The sequence below is a fragment of the Limanda limanda genome, chromosome 15 (genome assembly GCF_963576545.1).
Source record: "Limanda limanda chromosome 15, fLimLim1.1, whole genome shotgun sequence".
Taxonomy (NCBI): Eukaryota; Metazoa; Chordata; class Actinopteri; order Pleuronectiformes; family Pleuronectidae; genus Limanda; species Limanda limanda.
The window spans coordinates 11,021,843-11,049,622 of record NC_083650.1 but is presented as its reverse complement, the minus strand read 5'-3'; the positions used below and the strand labels follow the sequence as shown (position 1 = coordinate 11,049,622).

General features: G+C 44.3%; 1 protein-coding gene across 2 annotated transcripts; it reads left to right on the top strand.

The window, feature by feature from the left end:
• The first annotated feature begins 119 nt into the window (after positions 1 to 119).
• tet1 (tet methylcytosine dioxygenase 1) lies at positions 120 to 27,780 on the top strand. 2 transcript variants are annotated; one of them, XM_061087173.1, is made up of 11 exons: positions 120 to 2,405; positions 17,998 to 20,260; positions 21,064 to 21,154; positions 22,148 to 22,241; positions 22,568 to 22,776; positions 22,866 to 23,016; positions 23,209 to 23,298; positions 23,460 to 23,597; positions 23,769 to 23,945; positions 24,078 to 24,222; positions 24,662 to 27,780. In XM_061087173.1, exons 1-11 carry the CDS (start codon positions 210 to 212, stop codon positions 25,705 to 25,707), a joined length of 6,600 nt encoding a protein of 2,199 aa, XP_060943156.1. In that variant the 5' UTR covers positions 120 to 209; the 3' UTR covers positions 25,708 to 27,780. The 2 variants fall into 2 exon arrangements, with proteins under 2 accessions (XP_060943156.1, XP_060943157.1); XM_061087174.1 differs by lacking the exon at positions 120 to 2,405 and adding an exon at positions 8,943 to 8,974.

Below are 27,780 nucleotides of genomic sequence, written 5' to 3'. Positions count from 1 at the left end.
GCGGCTATTTGTATTTTTGATTGTTGTCTTTTCCCCCCTTCCTTTATAGGTCATGCACTGCAATTACACACAAACAGAACCATCCTGTTCTTCAGCTCAGGAATAAAACACACAAAAAAGGAAAAATAACTTGTGTGCTGACAAAAAGATAAACATTCACTTGGCTCCCATGCTGGCTACCAGGAATCCTCTCCTCCTCACCCTCAGCCATGCCTGCCACCACCAAAACCGCCAGGAGGCAGACACCTGCTCAGAGAAAAAATGCCCAGAAAGTGATCAGCACTAAGAGGAGAACCTGTAACTCAAATAAACCCCAGGGAGCAGCGGCAGAGAGACCCCCGAAAGCACCTGCAGAACCCAAAAGGTCAACACCAAGAACACAGGCAAAGTCAGGCCAAAGCACCCGTGGAAGAGGAGTCAGTGGGCCTGCTGGCCGAGGCCCTGGGGGGTCCCCTGGCAGAGTTAACTATGCCCTGAATAAAACAGGATCTGCAAGGCTTAGACAGCAGAACAATCTGCCCGACCTGTGTGCTGAGTTACAGCACCCCCCAGGGCGACGGGCATCCCTGCGGGGCGCGCGGCTGTCCGTCCCCCCCTGCCAGCCTCCTAAACCTCGTGGAAAAGGGAGGAAGACCAGGGGGGGTGCTGGGAGAGGAGCACCGGCACAGCTGAGGAGCACAAGAAGCCGGCCCTCAATCACCAGCATCACCGATTCAACTCCAGACGAGGATGAGGAGGAAAATTTGAAACCGGACACATGTGATGTCGATGAAATCCTTCCAGTGTCTCTAAAGACGAGTTTTGAAGTTCCTGTGAGTACCAAAGATCCGGGTCCAGGGGTCAACAATGTAAAAGAGGGCAGCCCTCTTAAAGCCGACTCGCCACCGTGTCCTGACACACTGGAGGATTGTGTGCAGGGCAGCTGTGACAGTACTAAAACCCAGCAAGACAAAGAGACTGCGGATGAGGGCGACCTGCTGTCTATGACTGGAGAACCTGTGTGTGAAGATGTTGACGGACAGCTGAAACGCTGCGATGACGGAAGTAAAGACAGCACCTCCGAGCCCTCTGTGCTAACAAGTACTGGCTCACCAGGGGGGCGGGGGGGCAGTGACGGAAACGACACCTCACCCGTCGTTGGACACACGCTGGATAATCTTGGCTGCGATGGTGAGCAAGATGACGCGTTTACCATCCAAGAGGAAAGTAACACGTTGGACTTGAAAGAGAACAGGGCAGGGGAAAGAACGATAGCTGTCACAGAGAGAAAAGAGGAGAGAAGAGAGAACCTCCAGGCAGATGAAGCCTTCAAGAGACTTGACGAGACTGTGGAAGAGATGGAGGAGGTCGTTGAGAGGCTGGGGAATGGTGAGGGAGAAGAGAGCGGGAATAAAGAAAAGGAGAATGATGTATCTGTCAAAGCTACTGACCTCCACTCCGGCACTCCAGCCTCTCAACCTGTAGATCCTCCTTGTTCTAACAAAGGCCCGACAGCGCTGTCAGAATCACCTGCAAGTGTGCTACGAGTCCCCAACACAGCTACCTCAAATCCCTCCAAAGCCCCCTCCTCCACCTCAGACTCCCTTGATTTAGAAGCTCTGAACGAGGGAAAGATAGACACGCAACCTACCACTTGTGGTGCTAAACCTTACATCCCAGAGTCCTCGGCGGTCCCTGAAACTGCCCTGATGTCGCAGACTGTTGTTGTGAAGAGAAACACGCCGGTTATTATCCATAGTGACTCCCTTAAACCTAGAAGCATAAGGGATTTGAGTCAGGGGGAACCACATCGACTGCAGAGCCTAGACACCCCTCTTCCTCAGGGAGAACGACGAGTGTGCACACCAGCGGAGACGAAGACCAAAGATGGTGAATCCAATCCGGAGCCATTGGATTTCCGCAGCCAGAAAGGGACATCCTTGCTGTCATTGTCCATGGTTCCTCAGTCGAGCCCGGGTGCCCTCACGGCTGAGTGTGAATCAAACCTTAGCAAGGGCGGCGTTGTGGCAGCAGCGATGGAGCCGGACCCGGTGCCAAAGATCTCAACTCCCCCTGTGGACAGTAGCTCCACCTTGTCCTGCAGCTCGGAAAGCACTCGTTCCTCTTTTTCATTTGACACCGAATCGGACGCAGGGTACGGAGAGCCCAGCCCCTCGGTTCTACCCAGATCGTGGGGGCCGGATGGGGCCTGCCTGCCCTCCTGGAAAGCTCCTAAACAGCACAGGAAAGAGCGGCAGAAGCGCAGCAGGTGTGGGATGTGCGAGCCGTGCCTGAGGAAGATCAACTGTGGCCAGTGCAGCTGCTGCCTCAACCGCAGGACCGGCCACCAGATCTGCAAGCTGAGGAAGTGTGTGGAACTGAGGAAGAGGAAACCTTCACCTCCGCTCACTCTCTCTGCTGCACAGGTGAGGCATAAAGTTATCTGCACCGGTGATTGTGAATTTCACTTAACAGAAAGAGTCAGAACCTTGGTTGTTTCCCACAAAGGGGTACATTTAGTCAACAGTCTGAGTATGACTACACTGGAGCTCCTTTGTGCGTGTGCAAACAGCTGATCTGAAGCAACTGAAAAGAAGAGCAATTGTTACTGTCTGACATCATTGCTTTTGAAGTTTTCCCAGTTGTTTGGTGTTAGCAGCTATAATCGAGTGAGTCAGAGTCGAAACAGAGGATTTCACTTTCAGGTCGTGAGTCCTCTCGGTTGGTTTGAACAGAGGCTGCATACTTTACTTCATGGTGCCTTCCTGTTATATGTTGATATATGTTGTACGAGTGGAGTCATGAAAGGGGAAGTTCTTAAGTCTTTGTGTGTGTGTGTGGAGAAAAGAGATCAGGTATGAATGCATGCGCGACTTGTGCCCCATGTGAGATTGGAAGCCGCTGTCACATGACCGGCAGCAGGTCAGCATGTGTTGAGAGTGAGAGTCTGTTTGTGTTAGTGTGGATGGGCTTGGCCATGTAAGCAAATTTGAGCCTGATGCTTTTGCTCGGTGGCACTGAATGTCTTTGTGAATGCATATTTTACGAGACAATTAACCTCCATGACCGTGGTTTAGTTTTTTCCTGAGTCAATTTTAAATCTGCTCCACTTTTTTCTATCAAATGACAGTGTGACCGTGTAAAAGGGGACGTTTGTAGTAATGAACCCAAAGAGAATTATCACGTGAATCTGCAGCTTCCCTTGGTTTTAGCTGTTTGAATTAATATTATTGGTTCACTGTCACTTCTCCCAAGCACCAGGTTTCAGAGAATAACGTCCATAAACCCAACATAAGCAGAAGTAGCATCTAGCTCGTAAACACTGTGGAACATTTAGTAGCTAAAAAAATGATATTCAGTTAGGTAAGAATGCTGCTCCCTGTAGGCAACATGTGTAAGATGGCAACTGTTTGCTTTTTAAATATTTTTAAAAGACAGAATATTGTTTTGAAATGTTTTTTTGGGACTCTGTGATTGTCAGCTTGGAGTTCTGTCTGGTTTTTGTATGTTTGTTGGTCTGTATCTTTGGCATTTTTCACTGATTTCCCAGAGAATAATTAACTGATCTAGATGCAAATTATTTTACATACATATTTAGGGGACTGATTTCAAGTGTATGCAATTTGGTGCAGCTTGATCGAATTTAAGGGGACTGTTGTCACATTTCATGATGCATCAAACTAAAGGAAATAGTTTTTACATTTTTTAGTAGCTTAAAGCATGTGAAGTTTCTGGTTCTTTATCTATTACATACTTGTGTAAAGACATTCAGGCCAAAAGAGATTTTTCAATCATTTTGGTCAGTGGGAATAAGTGTTTCTCAGGCAGCTGCATGGCAACTCGAGCTACATAACCATGTACATGTGTTCACTGGTGTCCATGTGGCTGGGGGAGGTATGTGTGAGTGAGGGTCCATGTGGCTCTGCAGCCTTGCGTGTGCAATTGTGCATGCATCCACTGGCAGAGCGCTCCGAGTGGTAGCAGTGGCAGTAGCAGATTAGGGTTGATCGACCTTTGCGCACTATTTCTGAGCATGCAAGGGGGCGAGGAGGGAGAGATCAGGCCGGCCAGAGATTTACAAACATATTATTTGGAATAGCCTGGAATGTGGGTCAGTGTGTGTGTGTGTGTGTGTGTGTGTGGCTCAGACTCAGACACTTTAACACTGCACGGCATGTGGTTGTGACTTTAGAGAGGGAGTGTGTAGGCTGCTGTTAGAAAGACAGACAGGGTAATAACAACTAAACTTCTAATCCACTATCATTCACACAACAGAGCCTGCTGTTACTTCCTCATTTGTCTTAACTGACATCACGTTGGCCTACACAAATATGTAGCAATAACATATTTGTGGTTTGAGAACAGGTTTTTTGGTTGGATTCTGTCTGTGTAAGTGCAGGTTTAAAGCAGGTGCTGTCAAGACAGATGGCACGATGCTGTCTGGCAAATCCTCAACTTCATCCTTTGCTTAATTCTCTGATGCAGAACAGGTAGAGCAAGGTTGCCTTTTGTCTTGTGTTTAAATATATAAGTTAAGACAGCATGCTGTCAGTGTATCTGGGTTAACCTTTTGTGTAGTGTGTGTAATACGTTGAAATACTTGCAGGCCGGTCTTGCTGATCAAGCTCACACACCCTTCAGCGAATGTTTATAGCTCTAGTAGGATTTTTTTTCTTCAAAAAGGTGCAAAGGCCAATGAGGAGTTTACGTAGTGACACATGAGTTGTGTTTCTGCTTTGGTTGGGCCATTAAACACATGCATTTTAGATTCAGCAATGCGTGAGTATGGGCGAAGCCGAATTCCAAAACCACTCAGAACTGTTTTGATTGTGTCTATGTAAGAAAGTGAGTGTCAAACACACTGTGATTGGAGCTTTCCCTTGAAAAATGTCTGGTTTCACTCATGCTTAAGGCCCCCCTCATAAACGCGCATTGCATAGGGGCCAGGACGACAAGGCTGGGATGTAGCCCTGAACACACACAAACACTAGTGTTGTAGTGGACATGATACACAAGTATACACCGTATACCCACAAAGAAAGGTTCTGGATTTCTGTATATCCACTTAAATACTGGGCAAGGGACGACATTGTTTTACTTCCATTAATAAAATTCTCCCTGTGTACTTCAATGTTGCGAATCATTGACCTTGGTGTACCACAATACTAGAATAAATTAGCCTGCTAAAACACACACACACCCAGAACGCACACATGCACAAACCCTAACAGTTCACAGACTGCAAAAGCTCCTGTATTTGTCGAGTGAATTTGACTTGACATGTTTAGAGCTCAAGGCTGAATAACTCACTCTATTTTTAATGGACTCACTATGGTTATGTTAGGATTCATAGACAATCTGTCGACAATCTAATTAACACGTCTAGGGGTAAAAACAAACATATCAAACAACACGCAACAATTATTAGTGTTTGAACACTGAACACTGTGACCCGTTGTTGCCCCTCAGTCAGCCGGCAGCTCATTTGACTTCTATAACCAGTCAAGGGTTAGGGTTATATATATATATTTGGAAAATGCAAAAGGTTTAGCACTCAGAGGTAGCATTGTGAACCATTATCTGTGCATGCTGCTGTCTCCTTATCACTGTATTTTATCAAGAACTAGTGAGGTGAACTTAAGGTGAGGTTGAGGTGCACCATAATTACAAAGCAAAGCTCAGTTCAGGACAACATAACTGCAGGTGCAGTCTACTTCTTACAAATAGTCCCATGCATACTTAGGTCAGCTCAGCTCAGCTCCTCCTGCGAACTCATTTATCTTCCGCACTTCTTGCTCTATTACCTTTTTTCTGCTGCAGTGTGTTCACCAGAGGAGTAGCCAGCTGAGATCACACATGTATCAGGAAAGAACTTGTGGGTCCCTCAGAGAGAGCTCTGGTAGCCAGGACCGGCAGCCGGCAGCACCCAGCAGTGACTGCTTACTTTGGCAGTACCGCAGATATTCAAAGCGATGTGTGTGTGTGTCTGTGCCTTGATTCATACTCGTGTGTTTTTGTGGAAGTGGGTTGTTCACTTATATGGCTCTATATATGTGGGCGGCTGTGGCTGAGGGGTAGAGTGGTCGTCCTCCAACCTGAAGGTTGGCGGTTCGATTCCCAGTCTGAACCATCTGCATGCCGAAGTGTCCTTGGGCAAGATGCTGAACCCTGAACGGCCCCCCATAGAATAACAAAGTGCTGCAAGTAGATGCACTGTATGAATGTGTGTATGAATGGGTGAATGTGAAACTGTACTGTAAAGCGCTTTGAGTGGTCTTCATCAGACTAGAAAAGCGCTATATAAATACAAATCCATTTACCATATGTCTTTTTTTGTAGTCTGTAGTTGAGACAATCATGCAGCAAAAACACCCTCATTGTTCTTAAATGGATCCAACTTAACATAAAGTGAGCGTGATTTTTTCCCTTTAGACGTCCCTTGTCAACTCTGAACTCCTCTTCCCTCTCTCGCACACAAAAGTGGAGGTCGTAAGTGCCCGCGGTTGCCATAGTGACCTCATTGTCTGCAGCTGACCTTTGACCTGCCTCGGTTGTCTGATGGAGTATTCTCAGGGTCGTAATGAGGATTAGTGGAGATAACCAACGGACACACACTCTTGTGGGTTTAAGGCTCTGAATTTGGTAACCTGCATCCAGGTAATAAGGTTAAACTGTGCAGGCTGTCCTGCTCATGGTGGCTCAGCAGGAAGCCGTCTGCCCCAAACGTGACATTCAGTGACATAATTGCTAATTGCCCTAATACTCTGTGATTAAAAAGTACACATGAAGACACATGAATATTTTGATGTTCTGCTTTTTGATATTCGCAATGCTCTACTTTTACATTTGTTTTGCAGTTGCATTGTCACTATGTTATCATGTTGTGTTTTGCTGCAGTGTGAGCAGCTTTATCCCAAACAACAAACTGAGCAATGACATTTAACGATCTTGAACATTGATTGATGGTGTTAATCCAAATTATTTCAAGATGCTGTAGCGATGTTCTCAAACAAACATACAAATCAAGTCTTTCACTGAACATAACAAATAGGCGCCCAGAATAATATCACTGCAACATCAACACTTATAAAAGAAGACATTGTTTTTGGTTTGATGCAATATCTTGCTTAATCATGATTCTATTCTCTTTGGGATGATTATCATTCTATACTGAAGGGAAATGGGACACTTGGAACATAAAAAACTTCCAAAAAAATAACTCTTTCTAAAGCGTGATAGAGTTTTGTGCGTCACTCTGTATTCTGTTTGTCATTGAAAGAGAAATCATATCCTTTCACAAGAAGGAGTCCAGGATCCCCCACATACGCACGTGGGCACATTGGCAATGAGCTGAAGGACGGCTGCACATCTACGTTTTCAACCCTCTTCATTACATAAATGTGTGGGACAGAAGGGGGCCGAGGTAGCGAGGAAGATTCGTGAAATGTCAGAGATGCTGCCAGCATTTGAACAGAGCTAACTCATTATGACTGAGGGGAGTGTTTGTTGTGTTTCTGCCTCCTCTCCCTCTCCTCGGACTTCTCCTCTTCTTTGGCACAAACACGTGTTTTATGACATGAGCCTGCCTCTGATGAGGGCTGCTTTGTATTTTCTGTTAACCTGGTCCACACCAAATGAAAGTAAAAAGACCCTGTGTGGTAGTTATCTGTCATGGCTGCAGGGTTAGCTGGGGATTGGCCCCGAAAAAAAAGGAGAAATGTCTCTTTTATTTGATTTATTGCTCAGATGCATTGCCAGAGCCCACTACACATCAGAGCAGATCTAAGACCCAGACTGTGCCCAGCTGAAGTTTTACATCCAACCAGACACAGTCATTTAATAACATGGGAAGTCACGAAGATGCTACTTTCTTTAATGTTTAAAAAAATTAATTTGAACACATGGCAGTTTGTGTGTGTTATGCTCTGCAAAATGTGTAACCCTACAGATGTTTACAGAGTTAAACTTTTAAACTGCTAGTGGTCTGCTCCTAAGACTTTGGGTTTGTTCTCTCTGTTGTAAGGCTTTAAGTCCCCGGATAAGCTTTGAAGTCGTGCCACTTGGTTTCTCTGGGTGAAAAAAATCCTCATTTTGCCCCCTAAAAGAAATACCACTCAAATCCTAGCAAGGGCACACAATGGCCTCCATCTGGAGAAACCAGAGGTTATTCATGCATCACCCTGACTTAGCCTGTGCTCTTGAAGAGGATATACAAACTCTCATTGCCTTGTTCCTTCCTGTCAGTACATCCAAAGGATCTGCCCCAGAATGCCACTCAGTCATAAGTGATTATTGTCTCTATGTTGCACGCACTGTAGCTTCCAAACAGTCTGCAGACAAGTATGCCGACGTGTGCGTGCATACACACGTGTCAACATGCTTACTCAGCATGTTGCTGTAGCACAAACCCAAGTACTGGAGTAGTGCAGCAAGCCTGACTCTTCGTAATGCTGGGCATACATTGTATGGTTTTTGAAATACTGTTGTATAATTTCTAACTCATACTGTAGGTAAATCGTCCGGTATGTGACGCCGAAGCACATTTTGTGCAATAAAGGTTTTAAGTTCATCCCTCCCCTCCTCGATGGGTTAGGGTTGTCAAAGTTGGAGTGACACAATTTCCTTACATATTGACCATCAGTGCTGGTCCCTAAATCAAGTCCATGTGGTTTTTGGGTGTGGTGTTGAATGGTGCACATTTCCTGCCAAGAGTGGGACTGTAGTATGTTACATAACGGGTCTGTGTTTATGTGTGTGAAATGGAATTTTGAATGTGAATCCATTGTGTCCTTAAAATAGCCTCATCTGTGGGCTACACGCTATCCATACAGGAAGTATGTGTGGGTGTGTGGGTGTGTGTTTGTTTAAAGAGGCAGAGAGTGTGCAGAAGAGAGTGCGGAAAGCTATGTTGTGGACATGTCGATGTTTTGTTGGAAAAGAAAGTTGTAGCCTCGAAAGTTTGCTGAATATGACCCTCAGTGCTGCCTCCTCTCAGGTAATACAGACCTTATGGTTCCAAGGTTCTCCTCAAGGCCCACATGACCTCAGTCTGGGTTCATTAGATCCAAATGTAAATGTGGGTGTTTGCATGTAGATTAGTACCCATAGTCTCTAACCATTGGTGTGTATTTGGTCTTTAACCTGTACAAAGAGGTGTTTGAGTGTGAGATTGTCTGAGAGGTTGTGCATGCATGGGCTGGATGTGCACCATGAGGAAAGCTTCACGAGTCATGTTTTCCCATAGTTATCATCACTCACTTCAGCAACCAATTTCATTCACACATTTCACACTCAAACTAAAAGTTTGCCATTAATTATCTGGGCTGTGGTGACCTGCCATATTCCTTCATCCATCTACAGTATTAGAATGAACCATAACATTTATTTTGACACTTATCATGATAACCTAAGAGGTCTTTAACTTGGCATGTTGCTGTGTTGCTGCTTTGTAAAGCTTGTTTGTGCTATAGTCCGTAATTTGTTTACCATCCACACAGACAGTCAAACCACATACTGCAGAGTTTTACATTAAGAACTATGTGAGTTCTCATTCAGAGCGCTACCTACTGGACTGAGTAGTTTAAACTGTAATAAACGTCTATCTTTGGCTTATAATTACCTATATTCTTTGTTGCTTATTGGCTGTTATTAAATGTTAATACTGATTTATCGGCAAGCAGCCTAAATTGGGCAATAAAATCATCCCACAAGTCCCCCCTCACACGCACACACGCACACACCTCTTCTCTGAATAATGCAGCTTGCGTTTTCCTTATTTGACGTTTGCAGTATCATCATCAGCTACCTTTAACTGACCATGAGCGGTAGAGAGTTACAACTTTACTAGAAAATAAATAACACCTGTAACTCACGCCAACTAACTGCCAGAGATCTGTAGCTTGACTATGCAAATGGGGGACAATTTTTCATTAGCGTTGGCAGTAAAGTCAATTATTGGCAACATTTGTATTTGGCACCGCTCCATCACTGGAGCCGGTCTCCAGTAGGTCAGCCTCCAGATGTGTCAGAGACAGTTTACGACTGTGTTGCAGAGTGACTCTCTTTACCTCTTTGACTGCACGCCCGTGTACTGTACAGCCTCAGGTGATTAATGCTCAGACTACTTGTTTCTAACGAAAGCTGGGAAACTCGTTTAAGGGGTAAAACATATAGGACACTTAAAGAGCAAATTAGGGTGTGGTGAAATATTGTTGGTAATTGGTTGTAGAGTATTTTCGGATAAAGGAATGGAGTGGCTTCAGGAGGAGGAATATTGAAGCGTTTGCACTTTATATATATTTACATTTGAAACAATATTTTCATTCTGTAATGCAGGTTTTTTCAATGTGATAAAGGTAGTTTAACATTGTAGAATAATATTTTTTAATAATTGATTTGATAAACTGCAAATTATTTGTTTTATGTATGTTTTGTTATATATTGATATTATATATTTCATATGGCTGTTGTGTAATCCAAGTCCTTTACCCTATTAATGCCTCAGCAGCATACTCGTAGTTGACATGACAGCGGTTGGTAGGTGTGTATACACAAGGTTTGTGGTTATTGTTATAGTGGTGTAACCTGTTTAACAGTAGTGTGTAGCCTCCATAAATGTCCAACCTGTAAGGCTGCCTGTGTCATGACCATTAAGAGAATATATTCCTATTAAATGCCATAATGAATCTGAAAACATTTATGACAACTCAGGAAACCTTCTCCTGAAGTTGGTAAAGCCTGGAGAATGTCCACACAATTGTTTCCGGATATTTTCCGGACTTTGCCTTAGATATATGAAAAGTGTGTTGAAATAAATACATATTGCATCTGTGTTTGTTTTACAATGTGTCAGGGAAATTACTTAACGTTGAATATTAGCATTATTAGATGCAAACTACATCTTCACCTACCTGCTTTACAAACGAAGTGAAATCTTTGAACCTTTACGTTCAACAAAATCAATCGGCCTGAATTAGAGACAGACAGTTTTACTCTTCATAAATGCTGGGCATATGTCCAAGGCACATTTGTATGAAGCCACACCATGCAGGAGTTTGACTGAGATAAGCTTGAAGTGTCTAACTGAACAACTGACTGTTGAACTCAGTCGTTTGATAAAGACAGTTGTGCACAAATGGGAGTAAGAACACTAATCTTTAACATACTTTAAAAAAACTGCAACATAGTGTTTCAAAACAATGTGGTTCAGATTGTGACATACAGGAAATTCTCATGAACTGCATCTCCCACCATGAAAACATGTATCTGTGTGGTTTGCTTGCTGGACAAAATACACAGATACATGTTTTCATTGTTGTGTCTGCACTAAGCCCCACGCTCCCTGCTTCCACAATCAAACACACGGTTGACGTTGGTTACTAGAACAGGCACTGGCTTGGGCTGCCTTCATGTTTTTGTGTCCTGGCGTGACCTCAACGTCTTGGCCACATGGTTGCCTTTAAAACAGGGGGAGTGTTTTACTCCCGCTTAACATTTCTCTCTATTGCTTTTTCTCTTCTTGTTTTCTCTCTAACCGCAGCTTTTCTGCTTAGAACAAGAGGAAAAGGCTTTTTTTTGGGGGGGGGGGGGGGGGGGGTAGGCGAGAGATGGGTGATGTGAGAATCCATCCATACTGCTCGATCATGTGGGTGCTGCAGAAAATCATGGAGCCACGCGGATGACAGTGTTTGTAATTGTTTATAAGGCGGGGGCATGATGTAACACGCTTCTTACTGTGTCCAGCTGTGCACCGCTTCCTTATAATGTAATAGATCACATGCCCTACAACTGTGGGGGGGAGACACACTCACAAGCATCTGCAAACTGGCTAGTGTCACCGTCATGTGATGTGTTGGCCTCTGCTTTAACAGAGTAAGTGACTCGTGGCTTTAAAATTAGTTTATATTATTTATTAATCTGTTGTTTTTTTATTAGCTGATGAATAGTTTTTTCTGTAAAATGGATTTGTAAAAATTTATGTATTTCTTTTGTTTATGTCTGAACAGCAGTCTAAACCCCAAAGACATGGGATTTACGTTGATATAAATAGAGATTTTTTATTTATTTATGGGATTTATACAGTTTGTGTCAGTTGTGTATGTATAGTTTTCAGTGAAAATCTCCAAGTGCTTGGAATACGTGCTGGTGAGCAGCTTCAGGGGTTAATATCTCAGTGGTGACGGATTTGTTTTCCTCTGATCCCGATCCAGCAAGTGTGCAGTATCCGCTCCACAGCTTGCCTCCTGTCCATGTGCATAGGGCTGGAGTAAAAAGCCCACATAGGGGATCCTTTGTTTAGGAGAGTCTAGGCATGGAAGATAATTTACAAGCCGCTGAGGTCCTCACGCCATTGGCTGATGGGGCTCTGTCTGCGTCTGCAAAAGGCATCCCGTATGTGTGTGTGTGTATGTGGGTCTACATGTGTGTGTGTGTGTATGCACGTCTGCTGTAGCAGCACTTTGCTACAGCGGCTCACAGTCTCCCTAGTCATGACACCAAGGATCTTGCCCTGCACACGGCTACTGTAGCCAGCGTTTTCTTTTGAGACTAAAGGAAGCCACAGCAAGATGGCCACCAGCACCTTTTAGGGATATACTGCCCTAAACCAGAGGTGGAGGGGGGGGCTTCCTCTGAGGACAGACAAGGTAATAGCAGCCGGAGCATTCACCCTGGGGTCTTTTGTCTCGCTGCAGATGGGTCAGCTTTAGCAGAGCTCATCTCGAGGTTATCATCTGTTGTCTGTCTCTCTCTCTCTCCTCTCCCCCCCCCCCCCCCTCTCTCTCTCTCTCTCTCTCTCTCTCTCTTTCTCTCTCTCATTCACTACCTCCCTGGATTTAGCTGATTGGAGCGCTTCATTTGGAGGCTGGTGTTGTTATAGTTACTACTGAACCACTGAGGAACCGGGCTTCTGTGTGTGTTTGTGTCTTCTGTGAGTGTTTGGCTTGTCTTTTCGAGGTGGGATTAGTGGATGTGACAACAAAGTCATCAACAAAGAGGTCAGTCAGTTTCCACGGTAACAGACATCCCTCTTCCATTTTCCCGTGGCAGATCCTTTCTTGGCTGTTGTGTTGTGTGAAGAGCCCCTTCGCGCCCCCTTCTCGTCCTTGCAGTGTTTTGGACAGCCATATTTTTACACCTGCTGTTTTCTGCCTCACAGAGAAGTGGAGCGCGCGTAAGCCTTGGATCCTAACTTGTAATTTGGCCGGCTTTACTTGTTTGGCTGCAGTAGTGAAGGTGTTATTGTTATTGTGCAGTTTGTGTAGAGAAGTTCCCGCTAGCACTGATGCCGTCTTTATCTGTGTAATTTTATAGTTGACTAAGCTCTAAATCGTGAGCCAGCTCCTGCAAGTTTGTTAGGTGTACGCTGTTGTGTATGTTTTGTGTTGTTGGACTACTCTGTGTTACGTTGAGCGCGATGCACACAGGAAACGCTCTCTGAATGAATGAAGGAAATGTTCACGTGTTGAGAGAAACAGATATAAACCACTACTTACACTCAGCCAGGAAGGAAGCATGTGCCTATTCAGTCTTTCACTGTGAGGAGACGCAGATAAAGGTCGTGCATGAATAAGTGGTCTCTCTATTTTCAGTTTTTGCACACACTGTGTGTGCAGATGTTTTTATTTACTCAATACGAGCGTGTGTCTGCTTTGAGAGTGGTTACACACTTCTTCAAACCTCCCCGGAGATTTATCTCCTGAGAGAAGGTTGTTAGGATTCAAGTGACGGTCACACTTGTGTTGCCATGGCAGGTCTCTGAACGCTGAGCTACACTTTCAAGCATATGTTTTGTTTGATTTCTTTCAAAGCTTTGACGGGCGCTACAGACGAGCACGTGTTTGACTCGCACAAAAGCAAAGGACAGCGTTTGCATTTTAAAAACGCCATGGTGCAAGCGTGAGTGACTCGAGACGCCCTGAGGCAGACACAGCGCGCACAAACACAAAGACACAGCCCTAACACATCACAGGCCCAGCGTCCTCTCCCCCCAGAGACCCGGGGACTAAATCAGATCACATGACTTTGCATTTACATTTTGCATTAGGCTTTTTGCTGCCACAAGATTAAACGAAATGCATTCAAAGAGGGGCTGCGTTTTGACGTCGACCTCAGATCATGAACACTTGAAAGGATGCGCAGTCAGTCACACGCGTACGCATGCATAGAGACACGCGTGTGTCTGGTGCAGTGCTGGAAGGCGGCCAGTGGCGCTTTGTCACTGAAAGCAGTTTATTGTGACAGACACACTGCCCTCCCCCCCCCCCCCCCCCCCTCTCTCTCTCTCACACTCTCTGCTCCCCAACTTATTCCCTCATTATCTCTCTGCCTTGAACTTTACGGTGTTTCATTTCCACGTGTTTTGCAAAGCAGGTATCTTGATGCCTGGTTGCATTGGTAACCCCAGTATTGCTTCAGTCTGAGCTTTAGATATCTGTTGCATCAGCAATGTGTTTCTAGTAGTAAGTCTCTGTCCTGGCAGTCATGGATAGACAGTCGAGTGGGGAGAACGAGCCATGGATCAGAGACAGATCAGATCAGTGAAAAGAACCTTAAAGTAGTAATTGTTTTATTGATCATGAACAGCTCTGTGGTCGCTGCAACTCTCGCTTGTATTGTCAAACAAGAACTTAGACCAAAAATACTCCCTTCTGCTTTTTAATATTCTTCTTGTAAATACTATGCAGTGCATTCCTGTGAATAAGTACAGCTACACTGTAGGTTAATTACATTTTCAGCAACATATCTCCTGCAGAAGGCAAAAATATGCTTTTTTTCCTGTGGCTATTATCAGTTTAACAACATATTGTTTTTTGTTCTCTTTCCTTTACTATGAAACATCGCTTTTTGCTCACTTTTTTGTCTCTCCATTTGTATTCACTGAATTCACACTACAGCTTCTTGGGTGTTAAATCTCCTTGTATTATACAGTCTGGGATCTAGAGTCAGGAGATTGTTCGGTATTAATCCTCTTAGAACTCAGCTCTGCCTTTGACACCTTTTATTCTCCTAATTCAGTTAAGTGTTTTTTGCTCTGAACTACTTTACCTCTTATGTTTCAGTAGCTATTTTCCTCACAGAGACCAGAGTTTATTCCTCTGCTTCACAGGCCTTGATTATTTTCTCTTTGCATTTGATGTACTACACATCTATCTACTAATTCCAGAAATCCCCGTCTGTCTGTCTTAAGAACCGCTCATCCTATCGGCTTCACACCTGGCATGTGTATTGTTAAGGGACCATAGTATTGCATTGTCAAATTTTGTGCGATTAGGCACAAAGCACAACGTGTGTTTTGTCGCTGCATTGCTTTATATTGAGCTTAATTACAGAGCTTTTATTTTGAAAAGTTGTAAATATAGGTTTGAAGACCTCTGAAATAGCCGACATACATGCTTTTATGAAAAAAAAGGTAAATACCTCAAACTTATAACGTATATAAGCCACACACGTCAACAGTAGAAAAGCTATTTCAGTTTTCGGCTTGTGAAACACATTGGCTATATCTGAAGTAGCTGTGGATCGTTACCACAGGCAAAGCAAACAGCCCATTCAAAACAGTCATGTTTATAACGGGCACTGTTCTACTGCTTGAAATTCTAAAATATTTTGTCTGAGATACGTCAGATCTCACAGAACTGAGTTGGTCAGGTTGATTTATTATTTAGCAGCAATGTGACTTGGTAGTTTTAATTTATTATATCACAGTAATACATGTCCAGCTGTGGCTCAGGAGGCAGAGGAGCCCTGTCAGTAGCTGCAGGGTTCATAGTTCACTTTCACAGGTGTCCTTGCTCCCAAAGTTTTGGCCTCTGCCTTGCATGTGCACTCTGCTGCCATGTTTGTGTGCATTGGTAAATTAGACACTTTGGATAAAAGCTACTGTTCTGCCGCTGTAAAAGATACTTTTCTTCAGTCAGTACAAACAGCGTAGTGTTATTATTCCAGTGTAACCTAGTTCATGTCTGATGGAAACAGAGAGAACAAAGTGACCAGGGCACATGTTACTGATAAACTCCAGTGTTTTCTGTTTGGTCTGTGGCTTCACTGGAGTCTGGCTTATAATGAAGTGCTTTTGCTGCTCTTGATCTGTGAAGTCCACATCTCCTGCTGTACAGTGCATTAAAAGCAGTGTCAGTGATGGAGTTTAATGAATGCTTCTGTAAGGTAAACAGCGATAAAGAATGTATCTCAAGCTCCCCTGCGGTCACGTTTGTTCATTAGAGGGAAAAATTGGTTGCCTCTCAGACACACACATGCAGTCTCAGTCATAAACATACAGTACACACAGCTCACATTAATGCACACATGTCCTGCAGGTCGTGCAAACAAGCTTGAGATCCATTTGTCAGCCATTTGAGTCCTGGCACAAAGCGCTGTGCTCCATTGCCATGGGGGGAGGCGTTATGTATTCCAGGTTGTCCATTCATTGGTACTTATATCTGTGGTGAGCTCGATTTCTCAGCAACACTTTGAGAATATTCCTTCAGTTTATTATATATATATATATATTCAGAAATTCCCTTTCTCACAATGTTAAAGGAAGTAAAAAGAACAAACATTATCCACTTGATTATGACAAAAATTCACGCAAATATAAGGGTAAAGTAATGACATCTTATATTCAACTTCCATAATGTTCAACACAAACAGTTTTCTGTCCATTACCATAAACAAAGAACAGATTGGGATCATATTCCCCATCATCACATTTTGCTGACACTAATCTTTGGTGCCCACCATGAAACTGTGTTGACTTTGTTCAACTACTGTTCTGCCAGGTTGAAGATTTCTGTGTCTCCATGTATTCAAGGTTGTAGCTTCTCTGCTGCAACATCTATATTTGAAGCATTGACTATTCATTGTGAATCAGCTTTATTGTCCAAGCATATGAACACATACAATACATTTGACTGCTTTATTTCCATCAGGATAAAAAAAAGTATTAAATACCTTTTATATAATTCAATCAGAGTCTTCATCACACATGAGTTGGTGATTCTACTTTATGTTTGTTCCGTTGCAACAAGTCCACAGCTGAAGGCTTTAGTTCTGATTATGACGTGGGGTGAAATCCTAAAATAAGGAACAGCTTGACTTGACTCCAGTTGATCATATGATTTCCTATGATTTTTTATTCTTATCAGAATAGCTGTCCTTAAGTGCCCCTTTAGTTTCTAAGATATGTGAACTGCAAAAAGACTTTGTCTTGATCAAACTGCCTTCACTTCTATTTTTACCCTAATGGCTATGATTGTCAGTGGGGCTGAATGATTTGGACAATATCATGTCAGTCGATATTATTATTTATTAATTGTCAACACTTAAAATCACCAAGGAGTGTGTCACTGATGGGGTGATGGGGTTCTATCACTATGTCACTAGTCATGAGGACCGTTGGATGGTCGTAGCTCGACCGACAGCCAGAATCCGTATTAGCCTAAAGGTCAGGCAATGCTGTAGCGCAGCTCTGAGTGGATAAGAACCCTAGTAGGTTAATCACTGAGGCAGCTGTGTGAATAATCACATGTGCTTGCATGCACACACACGTATGCCAAGGAACACACCTACAAAACCAGCACAAACACAACATGTATATGCACGTTGCACTAATGCCCTCAGTGACCCACCGGCAGTGACGCAATATTGAACTGTGCATGACTCTAAATGTTTACTCGCTCTCGGCTACCTGTGGGTCTGCGGCTCTCCACGCTCCACAGCACAGGCAGTAATATGCTCCTTATTGAAGCCTTGACCAAACTAACACTGTATTTTTTTTATTAGCTCTGTTTAGAGATCAGTTTCTGCAAGATTTATAGAAAGCAGATTCTTTATTTTCACATGTCATAATATTTTCCACAGCCTCTGCAGTGGCTGCGGCAGATGCTCAAGCCACGCTGGGAGGCAATCTGTTGTGCTGTATGCCGTGACTGCTTAGAACAAGCTGAAGAAGCTGTATACTGCCAAAGCTTGTTGAGTCACCTCTCTCTTCTTGTTTCTCTTTCTGTCTCTCCGTCTCAGGTGGTTCCAGAAAGTGGGTCGTTAAATGGCAAAGGCACAGCACAGATGGATGATACCCACACGGCAGCAGAGGAGGATGAGGGGGAAGAAGGCCACATACCTAATACACAATCTCCACCCGTCAACCACCTGCTCACCCACAACCTGGCCTCGGACCAATTTGGACGGCCGGCTGTTATTAAACAAGAGCCCGGGGTGGAGCTGCCCAGCTTTGCACTTCACCAACACGTATGCTCTTCTGTGACTTTTCAGAATGGTTCTGCTGAGAACCTGTCGAAACCTAACGGTGCTAATATGACCACTGGGTCAAACTCTGTTCTGAAGCCTGCATTTAAAAGAACTATAATGGCACCAGAGGCTCAAAGAACTATAATAGCCTCAATTCCTAAGGTCTGCTCTGAAAACTGGCCCAAGACGCCTCCAGATGCCATGTCAGTTCCGCTAAAGAAGATCAAGCTGAATGAGCCATGGATGTGGATCACTGAACAGGCCACCACGCAGCTGAGGGATGAAGAAGAGGTCTGTGAAGACCCGCTGTCCACGCTGGCAGCTGTGGTGTGTCTGTCTGTAACAGAGAGGAAGGGACTGGAGGAGAAACTCTTCTGCTCGCGTTCGTCCATTCTTCGCACCATCAAAACAGAGCCACCGGATTTGCACTTTGTCAAAAAGGAGCCAGAGGACTTGAAGAACGACTTGTGTCAGAAAAGCACTCCTGTTTCCCTGCAAAGGACTCTACAACCTATGAAAAGTGAACCTTCTTCTAGTGTCTTGCTACCGAGTGTCCAGTCTTTGGCAGAGAGGAAAAATCTAAGTTTTGATCAGGCAATTGCTATTGAGGCCTTGACTCAACTGGCAGCTATACCTGACAGCCCCCTGAGGTCCATTAAAACTGAAAGTAAGTGTGAACATCCCATTTCTACTGTTGCCCCATTTTCAACCCCTTTTACAAATACAACCTCGCAAGACGCCAAACCCACTGGGGCTATCCACTACAACAAAGTCTCGGTCATAAGCTCACCACTACACCAGACGTCAGTCATCCGCCCCCCAGTGGCCAGACAAGGGAATGTCATCCAGTGCTCTTGGGGGACAAACTCTTACTCAAAGCTGTCTCTGCAGGATCTTTTAGAGGCCAGCTCAGACAACGATAAAGCGCCCTGCGGGAGGACAGAGCAACGTTTTGGTTCTCACATTAAGTCTGAATGTAGCTATAAAGATCCCTGTGAGATGAAGTTTAGTAAAGAGCGCTTGTTTGGGGAGGACAGAGACAGGGTTGGTAAAGCAGGTAGAAACAGAGATGAAGAGGAGGTGGCAGCTCAGCTGGCAGACCTGGCCTTCATCATCCAGGCCCGACACAGCCAGCGGTCAGAGAACAACCCCCCGAAAGGAACACCTGTGTCAGCAATCAAATACAACTACAACTCCCAGATGACCCCCACTCAGAAAAAGACCCCCATAAAAAAACCAAGGGCCACACCCGCCAAACCCAGAAAGAAGAAAGTAGCTGACGGACAAAATGAGGGAGTCAGTCGCAGGACCCCCCTCTCAAAACGCATGGCCAACGGAGAGACTCCCCAGAAGGGCAGAGGCCAGAAGATTCTGCCACAAGGGAAATCAGGCCTTCACCATAAGAGAAACCTGTTTCTGCCTCAGACTCAAATTGACCTGAAGAGATACTTGGCTGAGGCTCAAGAGGAAAGGAGGCAACTCATCCATCACAGTAACCCACACAGTACAGCCCTCATAGGGCCACAGACCCCGAGCTACAGTAATCTCACAAGGATCATGCACACTAGTGTTCAAGAAAACCAGCCGTGGTCCCACTCAAATGGGTCATTCCCCCAACATCATCCATGCAACGGTCACGCTGCAGGACCAGAGTGCGAAAGGCATTTGTTATCTCAGGTAGCGCAGCCCTGTGGTGGGCTGCAGCACGGTGCTCATCCTAACAACAGCCCAGCCAATAATGCTTTCCTCAGCAACAGCACTGGGCACCATGGTCTGGTTAATGGCTTCTCAGGGGCGCCGCAGTCGCCTCCTCCAAGCCAGCAGGGCTACTACAAGCTGGAGAGGTCAGGACCTGTCACTGTCCTGTCCACGTCTACTGAAGCTGATATGGGCCACTCTGCGGAGTCGACTCCATCCAAGAACAGCATCAACAGCTTCCTGGAGTCTCCAGTGAGTTTTATGGATACCCCGATCAAGAACCTGCTCAATACACCTTCCAAAAAACTGGCTGATCTCCCATCCTGTCAATGCATGGGTGAGTTGACTCCCTAAGTTTTTACATGTGAAAGCAGATCAAATCTGGTCTCATCCGGGCCCATAACTATATGACCAACGACCCTAACCATCACCTGTGGTTAAACACACATGTTACCTACACACTCACTGACATCAAAAAGCTTGTGGCCTCTTTGTCCTCCTGTTTTAGAGGTTTATTTTTGTCTTTGGAAAATTAGGAGTCAATTGTTGCAGCACCTTTGCTCCTGCAACTGTCAGTGTGTTTCCTCAATGATGACAGCTTGTGGCTATCAAAAGCTAAAATTTGGCCCTTTTCACAAGCAGCAGAGCCAGACTTTGTCCTTATGCTATTCATTCTACCCAACTAGTCAGAGGTGGTATTGTAGGATTGCACAACTTTTATGCATGTACCCAACCTGGTGCAGGACTCATCTGCAGTGGTTGCACACTGGATGTAGGCCACATAGTGACTAAATCAGCTCTTATACGACCTCAAACTGACTTTCATTTTCCATTTTTGTCTTTGTGATGGAATCATACACACACAAACGCATAATCACACACACACAGACACTAGCTGCGTCCTAATTCAAGGGCCAATTCATGCAAAAGGAGGTTGAAATTCTTTGCCATATTTGTGAAGCCTTGTTAACTTGTTATGATCTATTTGGTCTTGAAATGTGGACTTTAAAGCTAGACTTACTGCCAAAATGTACAATAATCTGACTTGTGAAGAAATATGTGTAATCTGGGTTCATTTTGGTCATTGTGCTATTAGTCATAAACCCTATATCTAATATATCTTTTTGTTTTTTTCCTCAGAACAAATTATTGAAAAAGAGGAAGGCCCTTACTACACTCACCTTGGGGCAGGACCTAGTGTTGCTGCAGTGAGAGAACTGATGGAGAACAGGTAGAGTGACTACTACCCCTGTATGTGTGTTTACTACCAAACATGAGAGCCTGCTTGTCAAGCACAGGCTTGGTGGAATGGGGTGGGTCATAGCCCGAGAGCCTGTCATTAAAAGGAGGCATTGCTGAGCTAGCTCAACACGTGCACACACACTGTCTCAGCTACACGCATGAACACTCACACACACTCACACACACAGACACACACACACACACACACACACACACACACACACACACACACACACACACAGCATGTTGAAACAGGAAACCCCTCTAGCTGAGACGAGGGGCCCGTAAACCCGAGATGACAGCCTGTTTAAAACAACTGGAGGACCATCACAGTCCCTCTGACAGCCGATCTTAACGGAACAATTCCATTCTGCAGTTAATGGTTTGCCATTTATGCATTTATACTGTACGGGACAGTGTGGACTACCATGCTGTGCTGTGGTGCATCTTAAGCACTTATTACACCACTACAGTTTGTGCATTTAGTAAATATCTGTTGTGGGCACAAATGTTGGCAAAGTTAGTAACAGTTTAGATTAAGTTCACCCTTTTAGCACATACATAAACATTTAATACATGGTTTAGAACACACTTACGCACTTTAAAGTAGTTGTAATCAGCTTTCAAATCAACTTTTTAATTAATATAATTACAACAACTGTGTTTTACTATTTTTTGTTTTCATGATCTATTTAAAGCCTCCACATATGAGTGAAGCTGAACGTTTTACTGTTGTTGCTAAATACATGAAAACATAAAAACTAAATTATAGTGTGTTGGAAACCACATCTTTATTATTTCCTGCTGATAAATGCTACATAAGGGAACATTAAATACAGGATTGCTCATTTGTTAATGCACCAGGATGTGTGTTGCCATTAGGTATGTCTAGAATGAAAAACTGTAAGATTTGTGTTGTCGGTGATGTGTTCTCTGTGTCACTGGCACAAATTAATGCTTTGTCTTGTATGTGTTGTCACAGGTACGGCGCCAAAGGAAGTGCAGTGAGGGTGGAAGTTGTTTCTTATACTGGGAGAGAAGGAAAGAGCACCCAGGGGTGTCCAATCGCTAAATGGGTATGTGGCTGCTCTTTGTGCTAGAATCCAAGATATACATTTCTCTATATTGTTGTTGATCCCACCACAGTGTATTTAAGGGCAGAATTCAGATTCTCACCCTTATTCCAACCCCAGTAAACTCTTACCTGCCCCTCGACGATGTTATCATAACTCCAATATACTGATTTCCAATATCACAACTCAACGAAGATGTCAAGGTCTTATGATTATTTTGACAAATGCTTGTTTTACTGTATTTGTTAAACATGTATATTCATACAGTGCTGTCATTCATCTTTAATAACCTGCTCATATTCTGTGTGTGTGTGTGTGTGTTCCAACAGGTGATCCGACGTGGCAGTGAGGAGGAGAAGCTGCTGTGTTTGGTCCGCAGGAGGCCCGGGCACTTCTGTGACGCTGCCGTGTTGGTGATCCTCATCCTGGCTTGGGAGGGAGTCCCCCGGCCGGTGGCGGACCACCTCTACCGGGACCTCACCGACTCGCTTTTCAAGCATGGCTCCCCCACCAGCCGTCGCTGTGCCCTCAATGAAGAGTGAGCAATTCTTGTTGTGCAGTGAAATTACCTCTTCCCTTAGCTTTGTTCGCTTTCTTTATCTTTCTCCCTCCTCTTCCTCTCCACAGTCGGACTTGTGCCTGCCAGGGTCTGGACCCAGACACATGTGGAGCTTCGTTTTCCTTTGGCTGCTCCTGGAGCATGTATTTCAACGGCTGTAAGTTTGCCCGCAGCAAAGTGCCACGCAAGTTTCGACTGCTCGGAGACTGCAAAGAAGAGGTGAGGGGGGGTCAGCGTGTAGAAATGCTCAGTAGCAATCAATCAAATTATGCTTTGTTTAAAATCAGGGCATTGTATGAAACATTGTGTATTGTATTGGCAAATATTTTCCTTGTGGCATTTGTTGGATCACTGTCTATAAAATCAACTATTCTCCACCCCAAAACTCTAAAATCCATCTTTTAATTCTAGGAGGAGAAAATAGAGAACAACCTACAGAGTCTCGCCACCGACCTGGCACCTCTCTACAAACGACTGGCTCCTGAGGCCTTCCAGAACCAGGTATGAAGCATTAAACAGCCACACTTACCTCTGCTTTCTTAGGCTAGTATTAATAGAATTCAAATAAAATTCCCTCTGACTGACGTTTTCTGTCAGGTGAAGCTTTACTCAGTTCTTCTCATGAGTTCTGTTCAAGTATTTGTCCTTTTTACTTGTCACAGGTGGATTTCGAGGAGGCAGGGGACGGATGCCGGCTGGGAATGAGGACGGGACGTCCGTTTTCCGGAGTCACTGCCTGTGTGGATTTCTGCGCTCATGCTCACAAGGACACTCACAACATGAATAACGGCAGCACTGTGGTAAGCCAGTGATGAATGTGACACCATGTGGTCTACTTCTTGTTTAAACGCACCCCCCACCAATTTCAAAGGTCATTGCTTCTAGTTTAGGTTCAGTCTCTTGATTTATTGATTGAAGGCGGCCTTCTGTTTGCTTGAACAACTTTCCCTTTGTCCCTGCCGTTTTTTCAGGTTTGCACTTTAACCAGGGAAGATAACCGTGCAGTGCGCAGCATACCAGAAGATGAGCAGCTCCATGTTCTGCCACTCTACAAGATCTCTGACAGGGATGAGTTCGGTCAGGCTTATGGCCAGTGGGCCAAAGTCCAAAGTGGGGCTCTGCAAGTTCTGTCTTCCTTTCCCAGAGAGGTGAGGGAACAGGAAAGCGGCTGAGGGCTATTTGTTATGTTATTTTTCTCTGTTACAGAGAAATGCAGAAAAAAAACAAGAATTTTTATCATGTTTTAAATCATTGACTTTTGTTATTTTTGTATTTATCAGGTGCGTCTACTGGCCGAACCAGTGAAATCAGCCCGTAAGATAAGACAAGAAGCTAAATTGAAGTCTCAAGCAGATAAACTGAACAAGAAGCTCGGGCTGACTCCCCTCACTCCTGGGAAAGTGAAAAGCGAAACCCCCAACAAAGGTAGTAAATCTAGTTAAATTATTTATGCAATGCTAGAATGGCAATCGATAGAGTGCATACCTCCACCAAGCTCCCCTGAGACTACATCCATACGACGTTTAAAAACGACTCAGGTTTTGAAATGCTTCTGGCACCATTTGAGTCTGGTGTTGCTCACCCTGTAGTCTTTGCTAACAGCTGCTGTGCAGTTCAATTCTGCATTTTTTCTTTTGGTGAATATGCAGAAAAACGCCCCATCTTGCAATATTAATTAAAATGAAAAATCTGCACCCTAATTCTGCACCAAAATGTTATAGTTCTTCCCTGACCCATAATGCATCCTTCCACCAGGTTCTGTGGTAATTCATCCAGTAGTTTTTGTATAATTTTGCTTACAATCAAATAAACCAACCAACTGGACAGGGGTGAAAACATAACCTCCTATTTTCTTCCTCCACAGAGCCACAGGGCTACTTCAGCTCTTACAGACAACCACCCAGACCGGCCAGCGTTGGAAGATATCTACCGGAGGGTAGCCAACCCAGCACTTACAACCAGAGCACCAGCAACTACCCTGCTCCAGGTGCAGGGGTCACCCCACAGAGGGAGGTTATCCCCCCCAGCCACCCCGGCCTGCCTGGGCTCCGGTTTGGACAGAATGGCCAAGCTCTCAATTATAAGACAATGAGTGATGGCATGAACGGTTACTCCCAGACAGCTGGTGACCAGAGTGTCCAGTCAGAACGTATACCTCTACATAATGCCCTTAGTGACTACCCCTCTACCTTTAAAACTGAGCCCAACGATGTGCACTGCTCTCCTCTGCGCAGACCCTCCCCCAGCGGGAGTGCTCCTCCTGCCTCCTCCTTCTCGCCGAGACCTACCTCTGAGGGCCTCTTCAGCAGGCTCAACGGACTCCACAGGGCTGCGGGAGATGTCGCGGCAGAGGTCAGGGGTCATGGCTTCCCTGCCCTCTCAACTCTCCCCCTCCCCCTACAACCTCCCCAAATTGAAGCAGAGGAAATTAAGCAGGAGGAGGTGTGGTCAGACAGCGAGCACAACTTCCTGGACAACGACATAGGCGGAGTCGCCGTGGCACCGTCGCACGGCTCCATCCTGATAGAGTGTGCACGGCGGGAGCTCCACGCCACCACCCCTATCCTCCGGCCAGACCGCAGCCACCCCACCCGCATCTCCCTGGTCTTCTACCAGCACAAGTCTCTGAACGAGCCAGGCCACGGGATGGCCATGTGGGACGCCAAAATGGCCAAGAGGGATCGGGAAAGGGAGGAGGAGGCGGAGAGATTAAGGATGGAGGAAAGTCTGGGGCAGAATGGCCAAGGAGGTGGGGAGCTGGAGGAGGAGACGGGGGAGGAGGCAGAGGAGACGAGGAGGACAATAAATGTCCCCACACGCCGAGCAGTGACTATCCCGAGGGACGGCGTCGTCACCGTGTCCCCCTATGCTCTTACTCAAGTGACAGGGCCGTACAGCCACTGGACTTAGTCGACATGTTTTAAAACACACACACACACACACAGAAAACTCCCTGTGCTTCTGCCTTACCTCAACCAACTTCAAACTGCTACTCTCATTTTTACGTTGTTTTCATTGTGCTTTTTCTAATCTCCGTTTGTTCACTTTGTCCTTCTTCTTCTTTGCATCCAGAGTGATGGAGAAGACCAAAGTCTGTCGGCTTTTTAACTGTGAGTTTCGGTGTCGGTTTTTATTATAAAGGAAATGGTGCTTTGAAGCATTTTAAAGGCGTTTTTAAAAATGGTTTTATATACACGACTAAGAACAAAAAAAAAAGATGTGATTATTTATTGTGATCATAACGATTTCTATTTAATTCCTGGTGTAAGCCTGTTTACTGCAAGATGATAACCTGCATTATTATGTGTTGGCGCTCAGATTTTATGTTTTCACAGTAGGACTACGCTCTTTATTTCAGCCAGTAGTTCTCTTCCTCTGGCTTTTACATCGGTGCCATGTTCACTGTTACCTTTGTTAAACAAAATCATTACACCACATAATGTAGAGAACTAATATTGTGCATATATTTACTACAGAGTGTCACATGTAGCATCATGCTTTTCCCTCCACTGCCGCCGACGTCTGCCAGCAGCGGAGGAAGGAAATGTACTTGTTTGGTTTGTTGTTTTTGTTTATTTTCTCTACGTCTGGATGGTTTGTCTTTTATTCACAGACATGTATGGCATATTAAGAAGCACTTTTTTTATTTTCTTAACTTGAAAAAGGTCCCAATTCATAGGCCTGAATATGTATGTACAGATAGAGATATATTGACACTTACGCATGAACCCTGTTTCATTTTCACAGTTTTCCTGTATCCATTCGTTTTTTTAATTAATTTGGCTGAAAATGGCATTTAGGACATTTTAAACTTAGCAGAACGAGGAATCATGTAATGCTGCAACAATGAGGTGCTTATCATTACTGGCACTTATGTTTAAAGTTCTTTCATAGAGCACGAGTATGATTATAGGATTTTTAAAAACTGTACATTTGAATGGTGCTAAACAGACCTCCATATCTTCTTCACCAGATTCTCAGATGTGTTAACAGAATATTCTTCTGTCCATCCTCTGGATTTGAATTTTCAAAACTGTGTTAGCCAACGCTGATACATCAAACTATTTTTTTTCTCTGTTTTGTTAACCACTCAAACATCACGATCCCACACGGACACTTACCTAAGACGATTTCGGGTGCTCGGCCCTCATGAAGACTTTGTTTACAGATATCTTTTTGACAGGGTCTGAAAAAGGGGGGTTGGTGTCAACTCCTCGTGAATCAGGTGGTTTTTTTACCCATGAATCTTGTCATCAGTGAAATTTCAGCACAAGAGATGAAGAACTTTTCACTCATTGTCACGCTGGAAAGCTGTGGGCTTTTAAACACTTTGACTTCTTATTGGTGCTAATCGGACAAGATGTCAAGGTACATGCATTTAACCTGGTTCTATTCTGAACAGTGGTGGCGCGGTGCTTTTTAAAATAACTCGGCACTCACTGATTTGATATTTTAATCAATACAAATGTAGTTTTGTCATTTCTCTGGATGGATTCTCAACATTAATCCTGTTTTACAAGTATCAGTAAAAAATATATTTTGCAGATTTGCATCTAGAGCTCAAATGTCTTCCACAGATAAAAGCGACCCTCCAGCAAATATCAGAACTCACAACACAAATGAAAATGAATGTAAACACTTTTTTAAGATCAGTTTATTTAGAAGGAATATTTTGGCAAAGTTACTCTTTGTATCGGCAAGAAACTAACAACTAGCACCAGCATTCAGAAATCTGAAAAAAACAACAAGTTTTAATGAGTAGAAAATGTGCAAATATGTAGGTGAACCATATTGTTTTTACTGTATTGTTAATGGTGTTTAGACAATGGATGATCTTGCTTATTTTCAAATGGAAATACTGTATGTTACTGAAAAGTATATCCAGTTTAGACTTGAGAAGAGACTCAATTTAGCATTCCTTCTACGGATGGCTGATCTCTTTTGGGATTGTGAAATAAAGTCATATTTATATTTTGGACCTGA